General features: G+C 41.7%; 1 protein-coding gene across 4 annotated transcripts in view; it reads left to right on the forward strand.

Annotated features, from left to right (window-relative positions):
* The window catches only part of fgf13a (fibroblast growth factor 13a), a 140,718-nt gene that overhangs the window by 105,319 nt on the left and 16,744 nt on the right, over nt 1-18,655 (forward strand). For 3 of the 4 annotated variants that reach the window (XM_080415248.1, XM_080415246.1, XM_080415247.1), the window contains exons 4-5: nt 3,718-3,828; nt 14,056-14,159. In XM_080415248.1, the coding sequence (XP_080271374.1) occupies nt 3,718-3,828; nt 14,056-14,159 (215 nt within the window). Of the gene's footprint in view, nt 1-97; nt 300-3,717; nt 3,829-14,055; nt 14,160-18,655 lie in introns of those variants that run through there. The other variant, XM_080415249.1, reaches the window with a different exon arrangement.

Below are 18,655 nucleotides of genomic sequence, written 5' to 3' on the forward strand. Positions count from 1 at the left end.
TCCGATTCTTTTGGGAGGGGAGGGGAGAGGAGGGAGGGTCGTTGGAAGGAAGGACTGAGTCTCTAACTCTGGAAGTTGTCTCCGGAGCTCAGTCAAACTGGCCATGGCTGCGGCGATCGCCAGCTCCCTTATTCGGCAAAAAAGGGCGGCGAGGGAGCGGGAGAAGACCAATGCCGGCCGCTGCGTCAACAACAGCCCCAACAAGACCAATAAGGGAACCCCAGAGAAACCCAGTAAACTGAGCGTCTTCACCCGGGTCAAACTCTTTAGCTCCAAGAAGAGACGGAGGAGACGACCAGGTCTGATGTGATGTGTGATTTCATCATCGTCAATTCGTCATTTCATCATCACTTCTTACATAGATTTATGTGATCTTTGTAATGCATGCATCTACTTCAAATGTACTAAGTTGAGGAGCTTGATTGATTGATTGATTGGTCGGTCGGTCGGTCGGTTGGTTGGTTGGTTTTGTTTAGTTGGTGATGGCACAGAAAATATCACATTAGCACTCATGGCATACATTTGTATTGAGAGTAAAAAATACAATATAGCCTGAAGGCTCATTTGTTTCCATTGTGGTCCACTGGACATAGATAGTAGTAGATAGTAGTTGTGCTGTGTATTCCTTTAAGTTTTAAAAGATGAAAGATGAAAGATGAAAGTTGGTTGTGGACAAAGGGGATCCATATGAATTTTACTCACAAATCAATGGAGTAACCTGTGAGTCACAGGTTACTCCATTTCTGAGTAAAATTCATGAATAAGTAGACTTACACATGGCTGTGACATCTTAAGACAGCACCAACTACCCAAGGGATGTATTATATTGGTCCTGCATTCTTAAAAGTCTACTTATTCAGTTGGAATAGATATACAATTGCTTGTTGTGTAGGGTTTGTAAATTATCCCTTTATTGCTGGTTGTATCCTTACAGTGGATGATCAATATTTCAAAGTTTGAATAATCCACACATTACCTATTATTTCACAAGTTGTGTGCAAATATAAATAGTTATCATTTTGTATGATCATCCATGGTAATTAGACTATTGCAACCAATAACCAATTTGTAACAATTGTGCTATATTTGCTGATGCTTTTCCTTACAGTCTAGTGTTAATTTATAGTTGAAGTCAGATCGATCAGGGGTACTTTATCAATCAAGCTAAATGGAGACACATTAGGTTTAATCATGGATTTTGTTTTAGGCTGTATGTCCTATACATTTTACAAATTAACTAATTAGTGTAAGAAGAAGACTTAATAATGATGACCAGGCCACCTTACTGTATAGCTTTCTCACTGCGGTGCCCACTGGGACCACCCAACTATCACTTTAAACAAATATTTTGAGACCAGATTAAACAACATCAGTGTATCTGCGGGGAAATGTGCAACTAGCAACCAAAAATGTGTGGGGGGGAAGAGAAAAAAAACCCTTGATGAGTAAGAATAAACAAGTGCATAGCTTGGCTGCTACAGTACATCCCCAAACAGCTGATCTCAATTCCAGAGTGACCAAAACCCCTCTGCACTTAATAATGCAGGGAAGACATTAGTCCTGACTGCAGCCTTCAGCCTCCAGTCCACAACCCCCTGCTTACACAGTGAAATGCTCAGTATTCATTTTTGTCACTCCAAGAGTGTACAAAATGCAACAAAAATTCAAAATGGGTGCATTTGGTTAACATTTGCATTAAATTACGTTACCACATGATTTTACCGTGTAGATGGACCCCTGACCACGTCTGTCCAACATGTAGACCATATCTGCCGCAGATCGCCCCTGGGCTTTACCCTCTCTCTGTTTGATGTTAACGTCTGCAGAGCTGGTTCAGGTTAATTGATGACTGCAGAGGCTTTGCTGAGCATGATTCAGCGCTGTGTTGTAGGTTAAGTCCTCTCTGGGTCGTATTCACATTGCATTCCTCTTCCGAGGGGGTAGAGATGCACCCTTTCATTCATTCTCCCCTCGTTCCAGGGCTGGGCGATACGACTTCACGTCAATGACGATTATTTCAAACTTTTGCCTCGACTACGACGATTAATGAACGCTTATTTATATTCTCTTTTTTAAGTGAAAAAACTTGTAGATCAACTATTTTCAAAAATTTTGTACACCACCATTGTACAACAAAGTATAACAGAGGGTTACATAAGGGAAAAGGGTCAAAACCACTGGCTGACCACTGTAAGTAGTTAATCAGAGTAATGGATTTAGTGGATTATAAACAATCCATTAGAATTGTTTTGTGTCGATTCGTTGATATATGAGAAAACTTTAAAATTAAAATGTAAAATTAAAAAACCTTGCTTCTCGATTATTCAGTCTGTTATTAGTTCTAAATATCTGTTTCGATATATTTTCGGTTAATTGTCCAGCCCTAGCTCATTCTCATCTCGACCACAGGGAGGGAGCACCAAGGCCGATGCAGGGGGAGTGTGTGCGTGCGTGCGACGTGCGTGTGCTTGTGTGACTAAATTCAACTAACACACCGCGCACAATTTCCATTTGGAGACATTGGCGGGAGTGGCTGGCATATGTTTGATTGCATTGTAGGCTACACACCAATGTGCGCTGTAATATTGTCGTTAATCTAATTCTGAGAGTGAAAAAAGTGTCCATTTGGGTCTATCTTAGTAATCTCAGAGTTAATTAACACTGAGGATTTATTGTGCTTTCTAGATTTGTTTCGTTGTTCTATTCATCAAGTAACTTCCTTCCTGGAGTAGATGAGCAGTAAATCCTATCGGCTCTTTGGTGTTCAAAGCGTACCAACAGAACTGCTTTTCTCCATACAGAAATAGATTGTGTGTATACAGCACTGTATAGAGTGAATAACCCATCTGTACAGAGAAAATAACATTAGTTCTCCTTAGTTCATCTGTTAGCAGATTCAAGACTGAACAAAATACGTTACTTTGAAATGGTATGTTAACAGTACCACACCCTTCCAGGTCCATTTTTACACTCAGAGTTAACCACATGAACCCTAGTGTCCCTATTCTGGGCATGTCATGATAGGCGACCCTTTGGCGAAAATAGGCAGACATTTGGCAACAATGGCATATCTACAAGCTCACTATGCATCCCAATGCAGCACGTTGTAGATCGGCTATTTTAGGTGAAGAGATTTGGCGTAAAGGGAAAAAAGGAGGATCCCTGGGGGACCCCGCTCAATGAATCATGGTTAAAAAAGTGGTTAAATAAACGATGCCGAATTTTACAGTGAACAGTGGTTGTGTTCTGCCTGAGAACACCATGCGTAGAACAGCGGCAAGCCCAAAGCCTCGATCGTACCTGTTGTCTAACCCAGTGATTCTCGAACCTTTTCATGTCAAGGACCCCCAAAATGACATGTATTTGGCCGTGGACCCCCATCTCAAAATATTTTGTTCTAGGGACACCCAGAAGCAAAGACTTGAGTTACAAATGTTCGCTATATTCAAAGATTTGCAAAAATGTTCACGACCTTTCAAAAATAGCAGATCTACAAGCTCATAGCGCGGCCGCGCTATGAGCTTGTAGATCTGCTATTTTTTAATAGCCGAAGTATAGAATATGGTATAAAGGGGTTAAAATGATTGTGACGCTTTATTAACACATTTTGCTGGGGACCCCCTGGTACCCCCCTAAGGAACCTCTGGGGGTCCCCGGACCCCACTTTGAGAACCAATGGTCTGACCCCTCTGTCACCTTGTGTCCCCCTCCCCACAGAGCCCCAGCTGAAGGGGATCGTGACAAGGCTGTACAGTCGGCAGGGCTTCCACCTGCAGCTGCAAGCAGATGGAACCATCGACGGCACGAAGGAGGAGGACAGTGGTTACAGTTAAGTGTCAACTTCCTATTTCCATTTTCTACTCTGTTATCCTCATGTGGTGCGTATAGGGCTCTCACGATCATGACATTGTACTTACTTTTAATAGAGTACCGAAGTCCTGACGTCACTCTCACTACCCCCCTGGGTCACTGCGTTATTTTTTGTATTGGATTTCCCATAGGGGAATCTTAGGTCGCGTCATATAAGAACTGTGTTCCAAAAATAAACAAACCACCGCAGCGATTTTGTCAGGCTTGTGATTCTGTGTCGTTTATGATATTGAGTTACATTCGAGAGCGTCTGTGTTAGGAGAAAAATTCAATATCTTTGCATAAATTTGTACTTTTTTTACCGTCAGTTGATGCTTCACATCCATATGAGTAAAATCGCCAGGGTGATTTGTTGGAACACAGTTCTTGTATGACTCGATCTAAGATTCCCCTATGGGATTTCCAATAAAAAAAATTATGCTGTGACCCAGGGGGATAGCGCCCTCCAGCGGCAGTGATGTCAGACTTCGGTGCTCTGTTGTCACACAAATAATTGCGATTACACCAAGCTTTAGGCTTCGTAAATAACAATTGCACAGGGCAGATATGACAAATAACTTCAATATACAAGGAAATGCCTTGACATGTTTAATAACTTAATACTTTCAAAATGTAAAAAAAAACAAACAAACAGGAAACAGCCGATCTACAAGCTAAACAACGTGTCACGATGAGCTTGTATGGTCTATTTCCGCTATTTTTGGAAAATGTTTGAACATGATGTATGAACATTTTTCATCATGGAAACGATTATGATGATTATTACAATTATGCAAAAATAATTGCGACTATGCAAAAATAATTGCGACTATCTCAAATAATTGTGATCAGGCGATTATGTAATAATTGTGACAGGCCTAGTGGTTCCCCCGGGTGTCCAGGGGGAATTCCCCCTCCCTGTGGATGTCTCCAATGCACTCTGCTGCTATGCGTACCGTAGAACTATATACAGAGGAACGTTTAACCCTAATCGCTGCCGTTTCCATGCTGTGCAAACGGCAAATATATCACCAGCATCCTGCCTACCATTTATCTCCCTCCAGTGACATTAGCAGTGAGTACTGTAAACATGCTGCCCTGCACACTTTCTCTGTTCTGTTTTTGCAGAAGCGTGTACAATATGGGTACATAATGTAGATTCAATGCTCAGTTTTGAATCTACCCCATGATCAGTGGACTAAAAGAAAATATGTTTCTGCAGGGACAAAATGGACTATAAATTAGGTTTAATCGCCGCCTGAACAAGGCTGTAAATTGGCTTTTAAAATCTCCTACATACGCACGACTTTGATGAGAGCCGGCCGCATCCGAGCCTCTGGAGTATTGATGCCTCCCTATCATTACCATTACACCCACCAGCGCTTTGTTTTCCAATGGACAGATTAAACACGAGATCAATACAAGAGCTTACAGCACGCACTCGCTTTCCTCATGAAAACAACAACAATGCAGCAAAAGTAAAAGCGTTGGTAATTAGAGGGACAAATGGCAGACTTGAACCAGCTTTGTACTGTGTGCGCATGTGTGTTTTGCTTTTTGTGTATGTGTCAAGTGTCCACAGCATTTCACTTTGCCAGCCCAAAGCTGCTGTCAAGAAAAGGAAAAGCGTGTCAAACTAGGGCAGGTCTGATTGCACACCTGCTGCCCCAACACCAGCATTGAATTAGTACCTCTATATTAAATTAAGTCACTTAACCCATTAAGGCCTGAGGCAGTTTCTGCAAATGTCTTCTAAATCCTAACAGTTTTCTGAAACACTTACGTTGCTATAATATCAGTGGTTCTCAAACGTTTTCATGTCAAGGACCCCCAAAATGATATGTATTATTTGGCCTTGCATCTTCCATATCGGCACCAGCTCTGTGCAGGCCGCATGTTGATATGGAAGTACAACACACTGTAATTGATTGGTCGATTGGTGATGGTTCCTTTCCCCATCAAAGTGATGACAAAGTGAAGGGCTTCACTTCATTGAATAGCATATGCTTGCAAGTTAGACATTAAGATGGACAGCTGAGGGAAAACATATTGTTGCTGTCGGGCAGAAACCCTTGTCTCTTTTTGCTTTAAAAAAAAATAGATTAAGGCCCTACTTTATACACCAGTGGTTCTCAAAGTGGGGTACGGGGACCACCAGGGGTCCTTGAAGGGGTTCCAGCGGCTCCCCAGCAAAATGTGTTAATATAGCATCAAAATTAGTTTGACCACTTTATCTCTATATCGGCTATTTGACAATAACAGATCTACAAACTCACAACATAATAATAATAATAATAATTGTGAGCTTTTAGATCTGCTATTTTCAGATGAGGGTCCGCAGCCAAGTACATACCGGTAATCAATTTGGGACACGAAAATGCAAACATTTTCGTGTCCCAAATTGGGAACCGCTGGCCCTCCACCACACTGCACACAGTGACCACTCCCCAGCAGGTCCGCGCTGAGCCACTTTTCCTGCGTTACATAACAGCTGGCCTGATTTACCCACAACAACACACTTTTGATTCTGAAGAGAGAATTAAAGTGAGCGGCTGAAGAGAGGAAGAGGAGAAAGAGTGAAGCTCCTTTTGCACCGCTCCAAAAATAGCGTTGTTAGGCGCCGGGGTGCACTGGTCTCCATGGTGATGGCAGCGCAGTCCTCTCGGAGCCTATGGTGTCTTGTGGTGGTGGGAGAGGACCTACTCTAACACACACACACGCACACACACGCACAATGTCACTATTATATCATTGTATTTATATAAATAGCCGTTATATCCAACCCCTGATGTGTCTAAAATGGCAGAGTTTGGCTGAAGTTTGATCCTTCCGCAGACATTTTCATCAGAAAGGCAAATTAAATCTCAAATGCAGTGCTTCTCCACAATTCCATACTTCATACAACCCCATGATTGTGAACCCCATGAACTCCTGTCCCATTCTGTTATGGCACTGGAAAGAACGTCAGCAGTGTCAAGAAATAGACGCCGAGATGAGATAAGTCACATACAGTATACTGTACTGTACATTTATATACACTAGGCAATTTTAATAAAGGATGTGCCATGAGTCATACATGTGCCATGAGTCACACCTAATGCTTTACAGTAGATCATGAATGTAAATTAACCTTCCGTACTTAAATATGTCCCTGAAAGGGGCTTTAAACTCTAGCCAAAAGAATATCTAGGTGATGTTTGAAATGGATGATAATATTACTGTAGACCTTTGGTTGAATTGCCGATATTTCAGACACTAAATTGCAAGTAAATTCATTCCTGGGATAGAAAATCTAAAGTACAGATATCGAAAAAATCAAATATCACAATATCGGTTAACTTTTGTGACTATAGTATCGTATTTAAACAATATTTCCAAAAATGATTCAATGATTAAAACCAGGAAAGGACAATACTTATAGTAAGTCATTATGCTATCTAAAACCCCAGACGATATCTAGACTCGTATTATCACAATATCGATATAATATCTGCAGTATATATTGCCAATCCCTAACATGAATATCATGGAATGGAAGCAGGTGACAGTCATAGAAACGGAAAAGTATAGAACAGACATTTCCATTCATATCAACGCTGTGCTTCTGTGTGAAACAGAATACAAAGTAATAAATCAACGAGGGTCTCCATGACGGTTCATTCCATTCAGTGTCATTTTGCATGCTGTGTCCATAGCAATAATGTGTCATTGGGTCCCCCTGCAAAGTAGGGGGCTGTGAACACAGAAGTATAGGCTATCTATGCTATTTTGTTGGTGATCGTCCCCCTGCCTCACCACCACTGCGCTCAGCACCAATTTAATTAGTTTTTACGGCATGGCTCTGCAGGAGTCTAGGTCTGTGTGTCCAGAGCTAATCTCAAAAACTGCTCTACCGATCAGTGCCACAGTTCTTGTGTACACTGCCAGTAGGCCACAGAACGACCTCCTAATTATTTCTCACATTTCATACTGAAATATTTAACTTGAATTTCATAATGGGAGTCAATGGGGCTCTGTTTGGGCTAAAACCTTACTCAAAGTTTGTCATATGTCGTAGATGACTGACATCCCAGGCTGGCCACATTAAGTCAAGACAACTCGCATTAGAGATCCACATGTTTAGATTTTTCTTTCACTATAATGGTTGGGCGGAAATGAAAGTGGGGATTCAACACCCTTTAAGAAAGAGCTGCTGTTTACTGATCAGCAATTAAAATCATGTTATGGGGATGCTTTTGTAGACGGTGTGCTCTAAAAACGCAGGGAGACGTGTCTCCTTGGTGGATAACAAATCCGGAGCCAATAAATGTTTGAAATGACATTGTCGATTGTGTCCTCAAGGCGCCTTTACATTTATCGTGGCCCTGGAATTGGCTGTGACCTCGGGGCTTCCACTGGGAACCCAGACAGAGACGAGACAGTGAGCAGTTATCGAAACTGTCTGCAGGTCCAGGTGGCTTGTCTGAGTCCCGCTGACCTCTTCTGTGGCAGGAAATGTCTGTGAGTGGGCGTCCTCATTCTTGTCAGTAGTGTGCTCAGGTTTGTTTTCTGGGAAGCCAGCGAGTGATTTAGTTTCTCTGCTTGAAAATCTTACGGAAATGAGCTGTGAGTGTGTCGTGGTGGCGATCTGGGCCGTTGCATGAGGAAAGCTCAGAGAGGTGGCGTGTGAGTGGAGTGCAATTATAATGGGAAAGTCCCCAATGATGTAGTGTGGTGCTTATTAGAAGGGGGTAAATGAACCGAATGCAAATATGAAAACGTCCCTTAATAAAAATGTCCTCCATTCAAGATCAGGCTGTGCCTCCCAACGATCACTTTTCACACAGGAGAATAAAAGTTCAAGGAGTATTCAGTGACTCATGAGAGTACCTTTTTATTTCAAAAGAAAGGGAACCCAACATGCTGCATGCTGGGCCTTTATCAAAATGGGTTGATGGTTCAGTTATGTTAAGTTGACTTCTAGGCAAATAGTTTTATGTACAGTATGTGTCAGTTACCTGTACTTCAACCATACAAATAATCAACACAAACATGACACAAAATGGTCCCTCAGTCAGTCAGGTAGTCAGTTTTATCCAATACATCAAATGTATCCTTAATCGTATAAAGAAAACTGTTATGAATTTGTTTTGTTTTTAACTCGAAAAATGTTTCTTCAATTGGAATGACGTAATTTATATCATATGACATGGTCATGCAGCGAAGTACAGAATAGACTTAAGCCTGACAATGCAGCGAATGTGAATGTAGTTGGATCTGTTGGAGAGCCAGCAGCAGCTGTGGATGAGGGTGAGGGGCTCCCGAGAGTAAGATTTACTGAAGAAGCCTGGCACAGTCCTTATGTGGTATTAGTGGAGCGAGAGAGACGGAGAGAGAGACACTGAATAACAGAAACTTGACGAGATGGTGGTTGAGGGTGTATTTCTGAGATTTTATGCCTTGCTGCTGAACCAGAAATGCACTGGATAGTGCTGTTTCCCATATCAAGCCCAATGAAATATGCATTCATATCCATGTTGTTTACAACATGGATATGATTTTCTCTCTCCCATCAGGGAGAGATAAATATCTTAGCTGCAGACTGCGACTGCCTCTACTGTATAGTGCACTTGTATGAGAGGAGCCGGTGGATGGGGATGTACTTGGTGGTTAACAAGAGGACCTGCAGTATAGCTGTGTGGACAAGCTCTGACTCACATATCACTGCATGTGGAAGAGAGGAAGCCCTTCAGTCCTTGGCAGACTTCCAAACGTTCAGGTGTGTGAGTGTGTCTCTGTGCGTGGACATGTTTGTCCTTCTCAAGTGCTTGTGTGCACCTACTCCAACACGCACACACACACGCACTCGCATGCCCATGCACAGACATGAATGTGTACAGTACATTCACTAAAACAACATCAGCTGAGTTGCTGTAGTTAAATCCAACTAAGTAAATCCAATGAATGGGCTTAAACTGTGTGGAGACAATTTGGAAATGTAAACAATAACAGCAATGCAGCACCAATGCAAAGACTTTAGGGCAGTCCTTCATATTGGAATGGTATCAGGATTGGTTTTCAAAGCAGTAGTTGTTGGTATGTTAGCGCTGGGATCGCTGGTGTTTCGTTTACATACCCTCGAACACCGGCTTTGTATCACAGTCGAGGGGGACCCTGTCCACCGATAGATGGCACAGACTAGAGACCAGCTCTGTCAAGAGGGAAATTAAGTTGACCTTTAGTTGTGATAATACAGTTACAGTGTGCAATATATTATGCCCTTATTTGGGATTTCTAACTCAATTAACCCATTTATGATTGAAATGGGTATTTAAAAAAAAGAGTGCATGCTTGTTGACAGGGCCTGTGCGTGCAACATTACCTCACTGCTGTTGTTTCTGAACAGATCATCCTGATCTCTTGTCCTATCCAATTACTACTACACCAATATAAGCATATATTATCGTAATACATTTCTTTTTTTGCGTGTCACTGATGTCTAATATTACCATTAAAACATTTTTTCCACATACAGAATGAAACAATGATAAGGTATTAATAATGTATTTGTTATTTTTTAAACCAGTCCCATACTCTCTATAAACTAAAACAATATTATCTAATTCTCAAAAAACAGACACTTATTGTTGATTTGGTTCATTTGTCCTTCTGGAAACACCAAGAGTGTGCCATTGTGTTCCTGCAACTGTACTGTACTGTACTGTACTGTACTGTACTGTACTGTACTGTATCACTCTGTTGGGGTTTGGGTTGGATGATAGAGTTCTCATTACCAACCAAGGAACCACTCCTTCATCCAGACACAAATAGAGAACGCAATAAAACAACTGCCAACCACACTATGCTCGGTACAAAATCCTGGTTTATAATTTAACTCTGAATTATATTAGCACTCTGGATTTCATAGTGTGCTTGTTGTCAAGCTTGTTCTGTCTGTCTTGTGGAATTACAGTTCCACTCTTTTTGCTTCCCAGTCCTTCCCTATTTCTCCTTATTCTCTTCTCTTAGATCAAAAGAATTCAAAGAGGCAACGATTTTATTTTGCAGAAGCTCATAAAGTATGTGTGCAGATAAATGTTGGTGCCGCAGATTCTGCCAGACTGTGCTAACAATAATATAATACAAGGTAATAGAAGTTAAAGGTAGGGTAAGTGATATTCTTTAGTTAAAATAAGTGTTAAATAGCTCTATATTCTGATAGTAATCATTGCCATAGAGTGTTTGTTCAGTAAAAGGAGTCTCCTTGTCTCTCCAGCTCTTTATAAAACAGAAAATGCATTTTCGTTTCAGTTTCAGTTTCATTTCCAATTTTATCCAATCAGGATAGAGAACTCAATCAGGATATAGATTAAACAAGTTAAATTGGAAGTAATGACACTAAGAAATGAGCAGGCCAAATTGGAACTGGAACACTATAAAAATGAAGCTTAAAAATGGGTACTTTCTCCTGATTGGCTGAGATTTTGACATCTACCGAAAAATGTATTTTCTGTTTATTAAAGAGTTGGAGAGAAGGGGAGACTCCTGTTACTGAACAAATCATTTAGTTACAATGATTACTATCAGAATATAGTGCTTTAACCTTTTAACTAAATACTTTTTGTTTTAACCCAAAAATATCACTTACCCTACCTTTAAGTAATGCAAGTAAGGTACTAAATAAAAGTTAAAAAGTGTAGAGCATTTAAGTAAAATAGATTAGTGTGCAAAAAACTGCATAGTGTAGTGAATAATCATAGACTATAATTAAAATCTATGTATGTTGCACTGCAGCCTGAAAAGAAAATATACAGAGTATAAAATATACAGACATGAATACATTAGCAAACAAAGTGTACATTCATGTAGTGTAGGATGTCCAAAGTAAAAAGCTGTCACAATGATCAGAATCAACTGTATTGTCACATCACAGGTTTACAGGTGTAAAGAAGTGGTTGAAATATTTCCATTACTTGTAGTTTTCAGAAAAGGGAGGAAGGATAGAGAGGAAAGAGCAAGGAGATAAGGCACAAATCAAAGATATTATGTATGCTGTATAATATATAGTACGTACAGCATAAATAGAAGCAGGTACATAAGGTTAGATTGCAGCAATAAGGTGAAGTTAAAATTAGCAGCAGGTGCAGTAAATAAGATGCTGCACTAGAACAGTAACAGATAAAATATGGCACACAGGCACACATTCTGAGCTACATAATATACAATCCAAAATACAATTTGTGCAAAGAGATGTGCCTAAAGATCATCAGAATAAATACCGTGTGTGCTCTATGGTGAGTGGGTATGTGCAGACTAAAGACAGTTGGGTTCTTAGTCAGAGCTCTGAAAGCTCAGAACAAGTGGTTGCTATGTGGAAGCGCAGGCATTTGCCTGACCGAAGCGGCACAAACTGTCCATTGCTGGGGTTTTGCGAATCCTGCATAATCCTTGTACTGTTTATTATGTGTTTTAGGTTTCGTTGGCACTTTGTCTTAATGCTCCTAATGTTTTGTGTAAAGCACTTTCAATTGCCTTATGGTTGAAATGTGCTAAACTTGCTTTACCTTGAAGTCCCTGTGGTGCGCTTGGCCGACCCACACCACCCTCTGGAGAGCTCGCTGGTACCGAGAGGAGCTGTTTCCTTAACAAACAGTGATAGCCCCAGTCAGGGTACTTTGAGTAGTAGGAGAGTACAAGGATTTCACGACCTTCTGGGAGACTTCGAATTTCCTCAGCTGTCTGAGGTGGCACTCTCGATCGCTTTCACCTTATCTCCCTTCCTTCCTTTCCTTGTCGTCTGCTTTGGTCTCCGTCTCTCTCTCCCTCTACGTCTCTCTCTCTCCTTTGACAGTGAGACCTGGTATTTATAGGTAAGACTGTCAGAGTTATGGCTTGTGCAGTGACAGCGATACAAAGTTGTCTTAGTGGATTTGTCATGCAGGCCATCACTGGGTAGTGTACAGCGTCTGTTTAAATCACTAACCACTACCTCGCCATTTAACAGGCCGAGATGGAGGTAACACAGTGCAGCTGTCAGTTGCGAGGCAGGATATTTTCCGCCATTTGAAGTTGGAAATGGATAAATAGTACTATAAATAATTCTCTACATACTAGGCTGATATCTGTTGGGAACGATGCCCGTTGGGGAACGATGCCCGTTGGGGAACGATGCCTGTTGGGAAAGCATGCCCCTCAGGTTAAGCAATACCCCGTTGTACAACATTGTCAGAGTACTTAGTGCAGTACCCATTATCATAGTACTTGGAGACCATTCCATGACGTCAGTATATGACGTCATATTGATGACATCAGGGTTCTCCATATAGTATGGGCATAAAACGGACAAAACACAGATGGACTGATGAGTTTTATGTATTTCTAGATTTTTTTTGGACAACCGATGAGCTGACAGACTTTGTACTTAGCTCATCACTCCCTGAGGTCTTCAGCGATACACTCGTCAAGTTTGAAGTCGATAGTTTGGACAGTTCTCGAGATTATGTGGGGGACACAGACAGACAGACAGACAGACACACACACATTTATTGATAGATTTCTGTCATTTGATTCCTATTTCCCCCGATGCAGATAAAACGAACAGCATTTTTCATATGAAATGTAATAATAACGCATCAATATCAAATGCTTTTCCAGGTACTCAGAGACACTTTACAAAATAAAACAAACTTTATCAAAGCAAATAAATCAAATAAATAGGGGACACAAAAAGGTGAAAACAATGGAAGCACGATTAGGTGGAGAACGCAAGTCTGAAGAAGTGGGGTTTAAAAAGAAGAGTTGATGTGGGTAACTTTGGAGTGAGTTCCATAGGGAGGGGGAAGCAACTGAGAAAGCCCTATCACTCCAGGTTCGGTGCTTGGTCCTGGGGATTTCTTTTTAAAAGTGAAGACATTTAAAGCAATAAACAACTGCACATGACGTCATTGAATCTGGACTTTTATAGATTTTTTTGAAAGTTTACTTTTTTTGTTTTAATTTCAGACAGGCAGGTGGTGAGGGTGGAGTGGGTGGTATCAGTGATGGTTTTGGGATGGAGGTAGATCTTCCATTGGCAAAGCAGTGGAATGGGAGGCTGTGGCCGCGAAGGATCTGTCTGAAGAGGAGGGGGGACCAAGCACCGAGCCCTGGCTGGGGGACACCATGGGTGACAGGAGCTGTGACTGATTGTTCTAATGTTCTTGTCTGGTTTTGTTCTTCTCTCCACAGCCATGTTCAACCTCATCCCAGTGGGGCTGCGAGTGGTGGCCATCCAAGGAGTACAGACCAAACTCTATCTGGCAATGAACAGTGAGGGTTACCTGTACACATCGGTAAGTCTGTCTTTACCTGTGTTACTTGTGTTCCTGACATTCCATTTTGGGACAGTGTCCCAAATATTTTACTGCAGTTTCATAGCGTTAGAGGTTAGGGCTAGATCAGCTATGGTTAAAGTTAATGTAAGATTTAGCAGTAGTGGATATGGAATGAATGTAAGTCAACGCAATGTCCCCAAACTTTTGGGGACACTGCATGTACACGTGTGTGGGTGGGTGTGTGTGTGTGCGTGTGCGTGTGTGTTGCATGCGTGACCTTCCAGTCCACCCGTATGCAGACAAAAAACAAGATCTCTGGCAGACATCTTAGTTACTATGGTGATATGAGCAAGGAGAGGAAGCAGATACATGTACAGTATGTGGGCTGAATGAAGCCATTCCTCTACCACAAACATACACATGATAGAGAGAGAGAGAGAGAGAGAGAGAGAGAGAGAGGGGATTTAACGTACTAGGCAATTTTAATATAGGATTGTCACAGTTATAAAGGTTGTGTAATGCTGCCTATTCACAGACACAACATCAATTACACCTGATTTATACTTAAGTAGTTGTATGATCTACAATCTCTCCATGCATTGCGCTATGACGCATTGTGCGCTTGTAGATCGGCTATGTTCGGTGTGAGACACGATGCGCGACCAAAGTATAAATCGGGCTTTAGAGCCTGGTAGGATAACAAGAACATTATTCAGTTTCAGTGTAAAGGGCTTTCATCTGCGTTATCCAGCTATGGCAGCTTGGTCTTCATCGTGGCTTGAATTTGCAACTTATGAATATCCCCCTCCCCCTCCACCCCCCCACCCAAAAAAAGGAGAAGATAAGAAGGAAACATTTCCTGCACAAATGTCACCAACATGCAGTGTATATAGTTTGGCAGGAGTCACCATGGAGACTGACGAGATTGGTAGATAGGTAGTGTGTGCTCATGTGTGCACACTCACACACTCATGCGCTCACGCACCCGTGTACGCACCTGCACATGCATAGCAAGACAGACTATCATGATTGATGGAATCCAGCTCAGAGAACAACCATCATCTACTGTTGGGAGTTGAACATTTTCATCATCAAATAGAGACATGCGTATGGAGCAGGAGAACGTGACCCATTTTTAACAGCAAATTGTGTGAGGCATGCTGCAGCATGAGGGAATATACAGTTTTAAACAAAGCTATTCGACCACATCACCTCCACACACACACACACACACACACACACACACACACACACACACACACACACACACACACACACACACACACACACACACACACACACACACACACACACACACACACACACACACATTTAATATATGGGTCCCCTATAGTCCAATGATCCCACTCAGTGATTTTAACGATATGTGCTCCACTGTTGCTAATCAAGCAGACACTGCAAGCTGCAGGTTTAATTTAATAACAATGGATCGTGCTGGCTAGGGCCCCACAGCACAAAGTGGACTGTACCGCAAGGAGCTTATTAAAGAACTGCACCTCACCCTCAACAGAGAACATGCATTGAACAAACACTTATTTGCAAATAATGCTTTTTTTCAACCAGCCAGAATCAATTGAAATAGCACCGTGGGTAAGATGTTAACACATCGGGTGCCAAACACGGTCTGAGCCGTGTTTTCACAGAGTAGCGCTTCGGTGCCTCTTTCTGTTGTTTATTTTGCTTCTTTTGTTGTATGTTTTGCTTCTGTGTTTTGCTTTGTCTCTGTGTTTTTTAAACTTTCCCAGTGTATTTGGTTTTTTTCTGTACAGCACTTTGTTAACCCTGAACAAGTTTTAAAATGTGCTATATAAATAAAGTGGATTGGATTGGATTGGTGCCGAACACGGTCTGAACCGTGTTTTCAGTCTTGTTTTTTTTGTTTTTTTCCACACGGGAGGGGCTGGAGCAGCTCTGGAATCACCCACATTGATTCTGAGAAGGAAGGGCCTTATAGATCACCGTGCCAAAAAACATGGCTCCCCATCCGCTTCCGTTCTCTCCTTCTCTAAAACCCCTATAACTCAGAAACTTTTTACGTTGGGGAAAACGACTCATTTTGTATGCGCGATCGCTGCGCCATTGTGACCCGCGTGAAAGATGTTATCGTTCCAGACGTTAGCCAGGACCATCGTGCAAAATGCACACATGCTTTGTTTCACATGGATTGCTCGTCTTGGAGTCTACAGCTTAAACAGCACCGCGCAGCTCAACGGTGAGATTTCTGGCACCGAACGTAATCTGTTATTATAAAATTATGGCACCGAATGTGTTAATTGCAGAAAAGTAGAGGGTCAAAAAAAGTTTGGATATTTCACCGTTGTTTTTACTAAACTTTCTGGCACCTCAGATCACATTATCTCACAGGGTGAACCCCACCCATCTGATCCACCCCACCTAGGCCAGAATAGACTAAAACAAATGCTAATTTAAGCCATTTTACTATCTACAGTATCAACTACAATGCTACTTTCATGAGCTGGCATTTGCTGGTTTTACACAGACAAGCTACGCACCATTTGTGGGTGACAGTGATATGCACACTGACAGTCGGCTCTCAATATTTATACAAATTCCTGAGTCAAAAGTTCATACACACTCAGCCCTGGACTAATCAGAGTCACTGGACTCGTTTGAAGATGGGGATGGGGAGTCTGTTTTGGGGTTCCTTGGACAATATAGTGTAGATGAAGATTTGGCCTATTTTTGGTGATGCCAGCTGCCCACCATTCTGCCAGTGCCACTGGTTCTTGGCTTTTATAATCTTCAGGAACACAACCCTGTGACTTGATGAGGAGGAGGATTCAGTGGCGGGCGTATGCAGGCTTAAGCACCAGTATCCCTGCATTCTCTTCTTAAATGAGAACTACCCCGCTACCTGTGAGGTAGAGACAGAGAACACTAAGATTATTCTAATAAGGTTCTAATAAGGTTGAGGTTGTAGTGTTTTTGGTGAAAATAGGCTCAAATGCATAGAACAATTCTTAGGCCACTGGGTCAGTTAATGTATCTATTTACAAGCAATGCCTAACATTATGTTGAGTGTCTTGTCTCTTATTCGTTTGCTGATTTCTTACCACAGCTCATTCAATCTTTTCTTCCCAGAAGTTCACTCAGTCACAGATTTACTGCATTGGCACATCAGGATGAGTTCGATTAAGTCTTCTGATTGGCCCGATACTGCAGTAGATTTGAGTCAAATTATTGTCATAAATTAATAACTAGATTTTCCACTGGTTTATGTCAGGCTTGAAATTGTGCGGGTTGGGCATCAAGGCCACTGTGGCCACAAGCAATATCATGTTTTTGTGGGACATAAGGCCAATCCAAGATGAAATTCCTGCCCTGGTTACAGTCATCTAATGTGGGAACAGACGCCGAAAGGAACTTCTCCATAAAGGAGACCAATGTGTGAATGACTATCCTATACCTTTACTGGTATGTTGTTGTTTTTTTTTTATCTCACTGAAATGTTAAATTTACATTCTCGCAAGCGATAAAGAATGGATGGTTATAGTTTATGAAGCCTTGAATTCCCTCAACCCTTTCTTTTTTGGGGGTTTATTATTTTGAATGCTAAGCGACATTATATATATAATTAATGACATGAACCCTTGTGTCCCTATTCTGGGCATGTCAAAATAGCCGCTATTATAACGGCTATTTTTGGACATTTGGTGTAGAGGGGAAAAGAGGAGGGGACCAAGTATAGACCCCTGGGAGACCCCGTTCAATGATGTATAAGGTTTAAGTGGTTTTAAAATATATTCAGAAGTTTCAAATACAGCAATTAAAAATAAAAGATTACTGTTTGAATTGACTGAATTTATTAAAAATACAAACTCTTGAGTAAGATGCATTTTGCACTGTAGCACAGTCAAGTGAATTGGAAGTTGGTTTTTAGGGGCGACGGGGGGAAGTGACAAGGTTAGCACTTTCCATTCCAGCTAAATTAGAGGGTGAATTGAATTGATTTGAGTGTGTAGCTGGCTGCCTAATAGCTGCTGACTTGCTGGCGAGTGCTGCTATGGTAAAGTGCTCCCTTTGAAGCCAAACGCAGTAGCCAGCAGCCAATTGCAGGGCAGCAATGCAGGGAGATTCCCAATCAATGGTGGAGACGCAATAGATGACGCATTCTAGCAAGGGAGTGCTGGCTCTGTGATCAGGCTGTCTCCCTGTGTGTGTGTGTGTGTGTGTGTGTGTGTGTGTGTGTGTGTGTGTGTGTGTGTGTGTGTGTGTGTGTGTGTGTGTGTGTGTGTGTGTGTGTGTGTGTGTGTGTGTGTGTGTGTGTGTGTGTGTGTGTGTGTGTGTGTGTGTGTGTGTGTGTGTGTGTGTGTGTGTGTGCTGATGCTATCGTGTACATTACCATACAATGTTTAGATTTTCACTCATTTATTCCAGTCCCTGCAGTTTAAATGATCCATGTCCCACATAATAATCCTGTGTTCTAATATAATCTGATGTGATCTAATTGTTAACTGCTATTTGGAGAGAGA

Source organism: Gymnoscopelus braueri (genome assembly GCF_963280865.1).
Source record: "Gymnoscopelus braueri genome assembly, chromosome: 20".
NCBI classification, from domain to species: Eukaryota; Metazoa; Chordata; class Actinopteri; order Myctophiformes; family Myctophidae; genus Gymnoscopelus; species Gymnoscopelus braueri.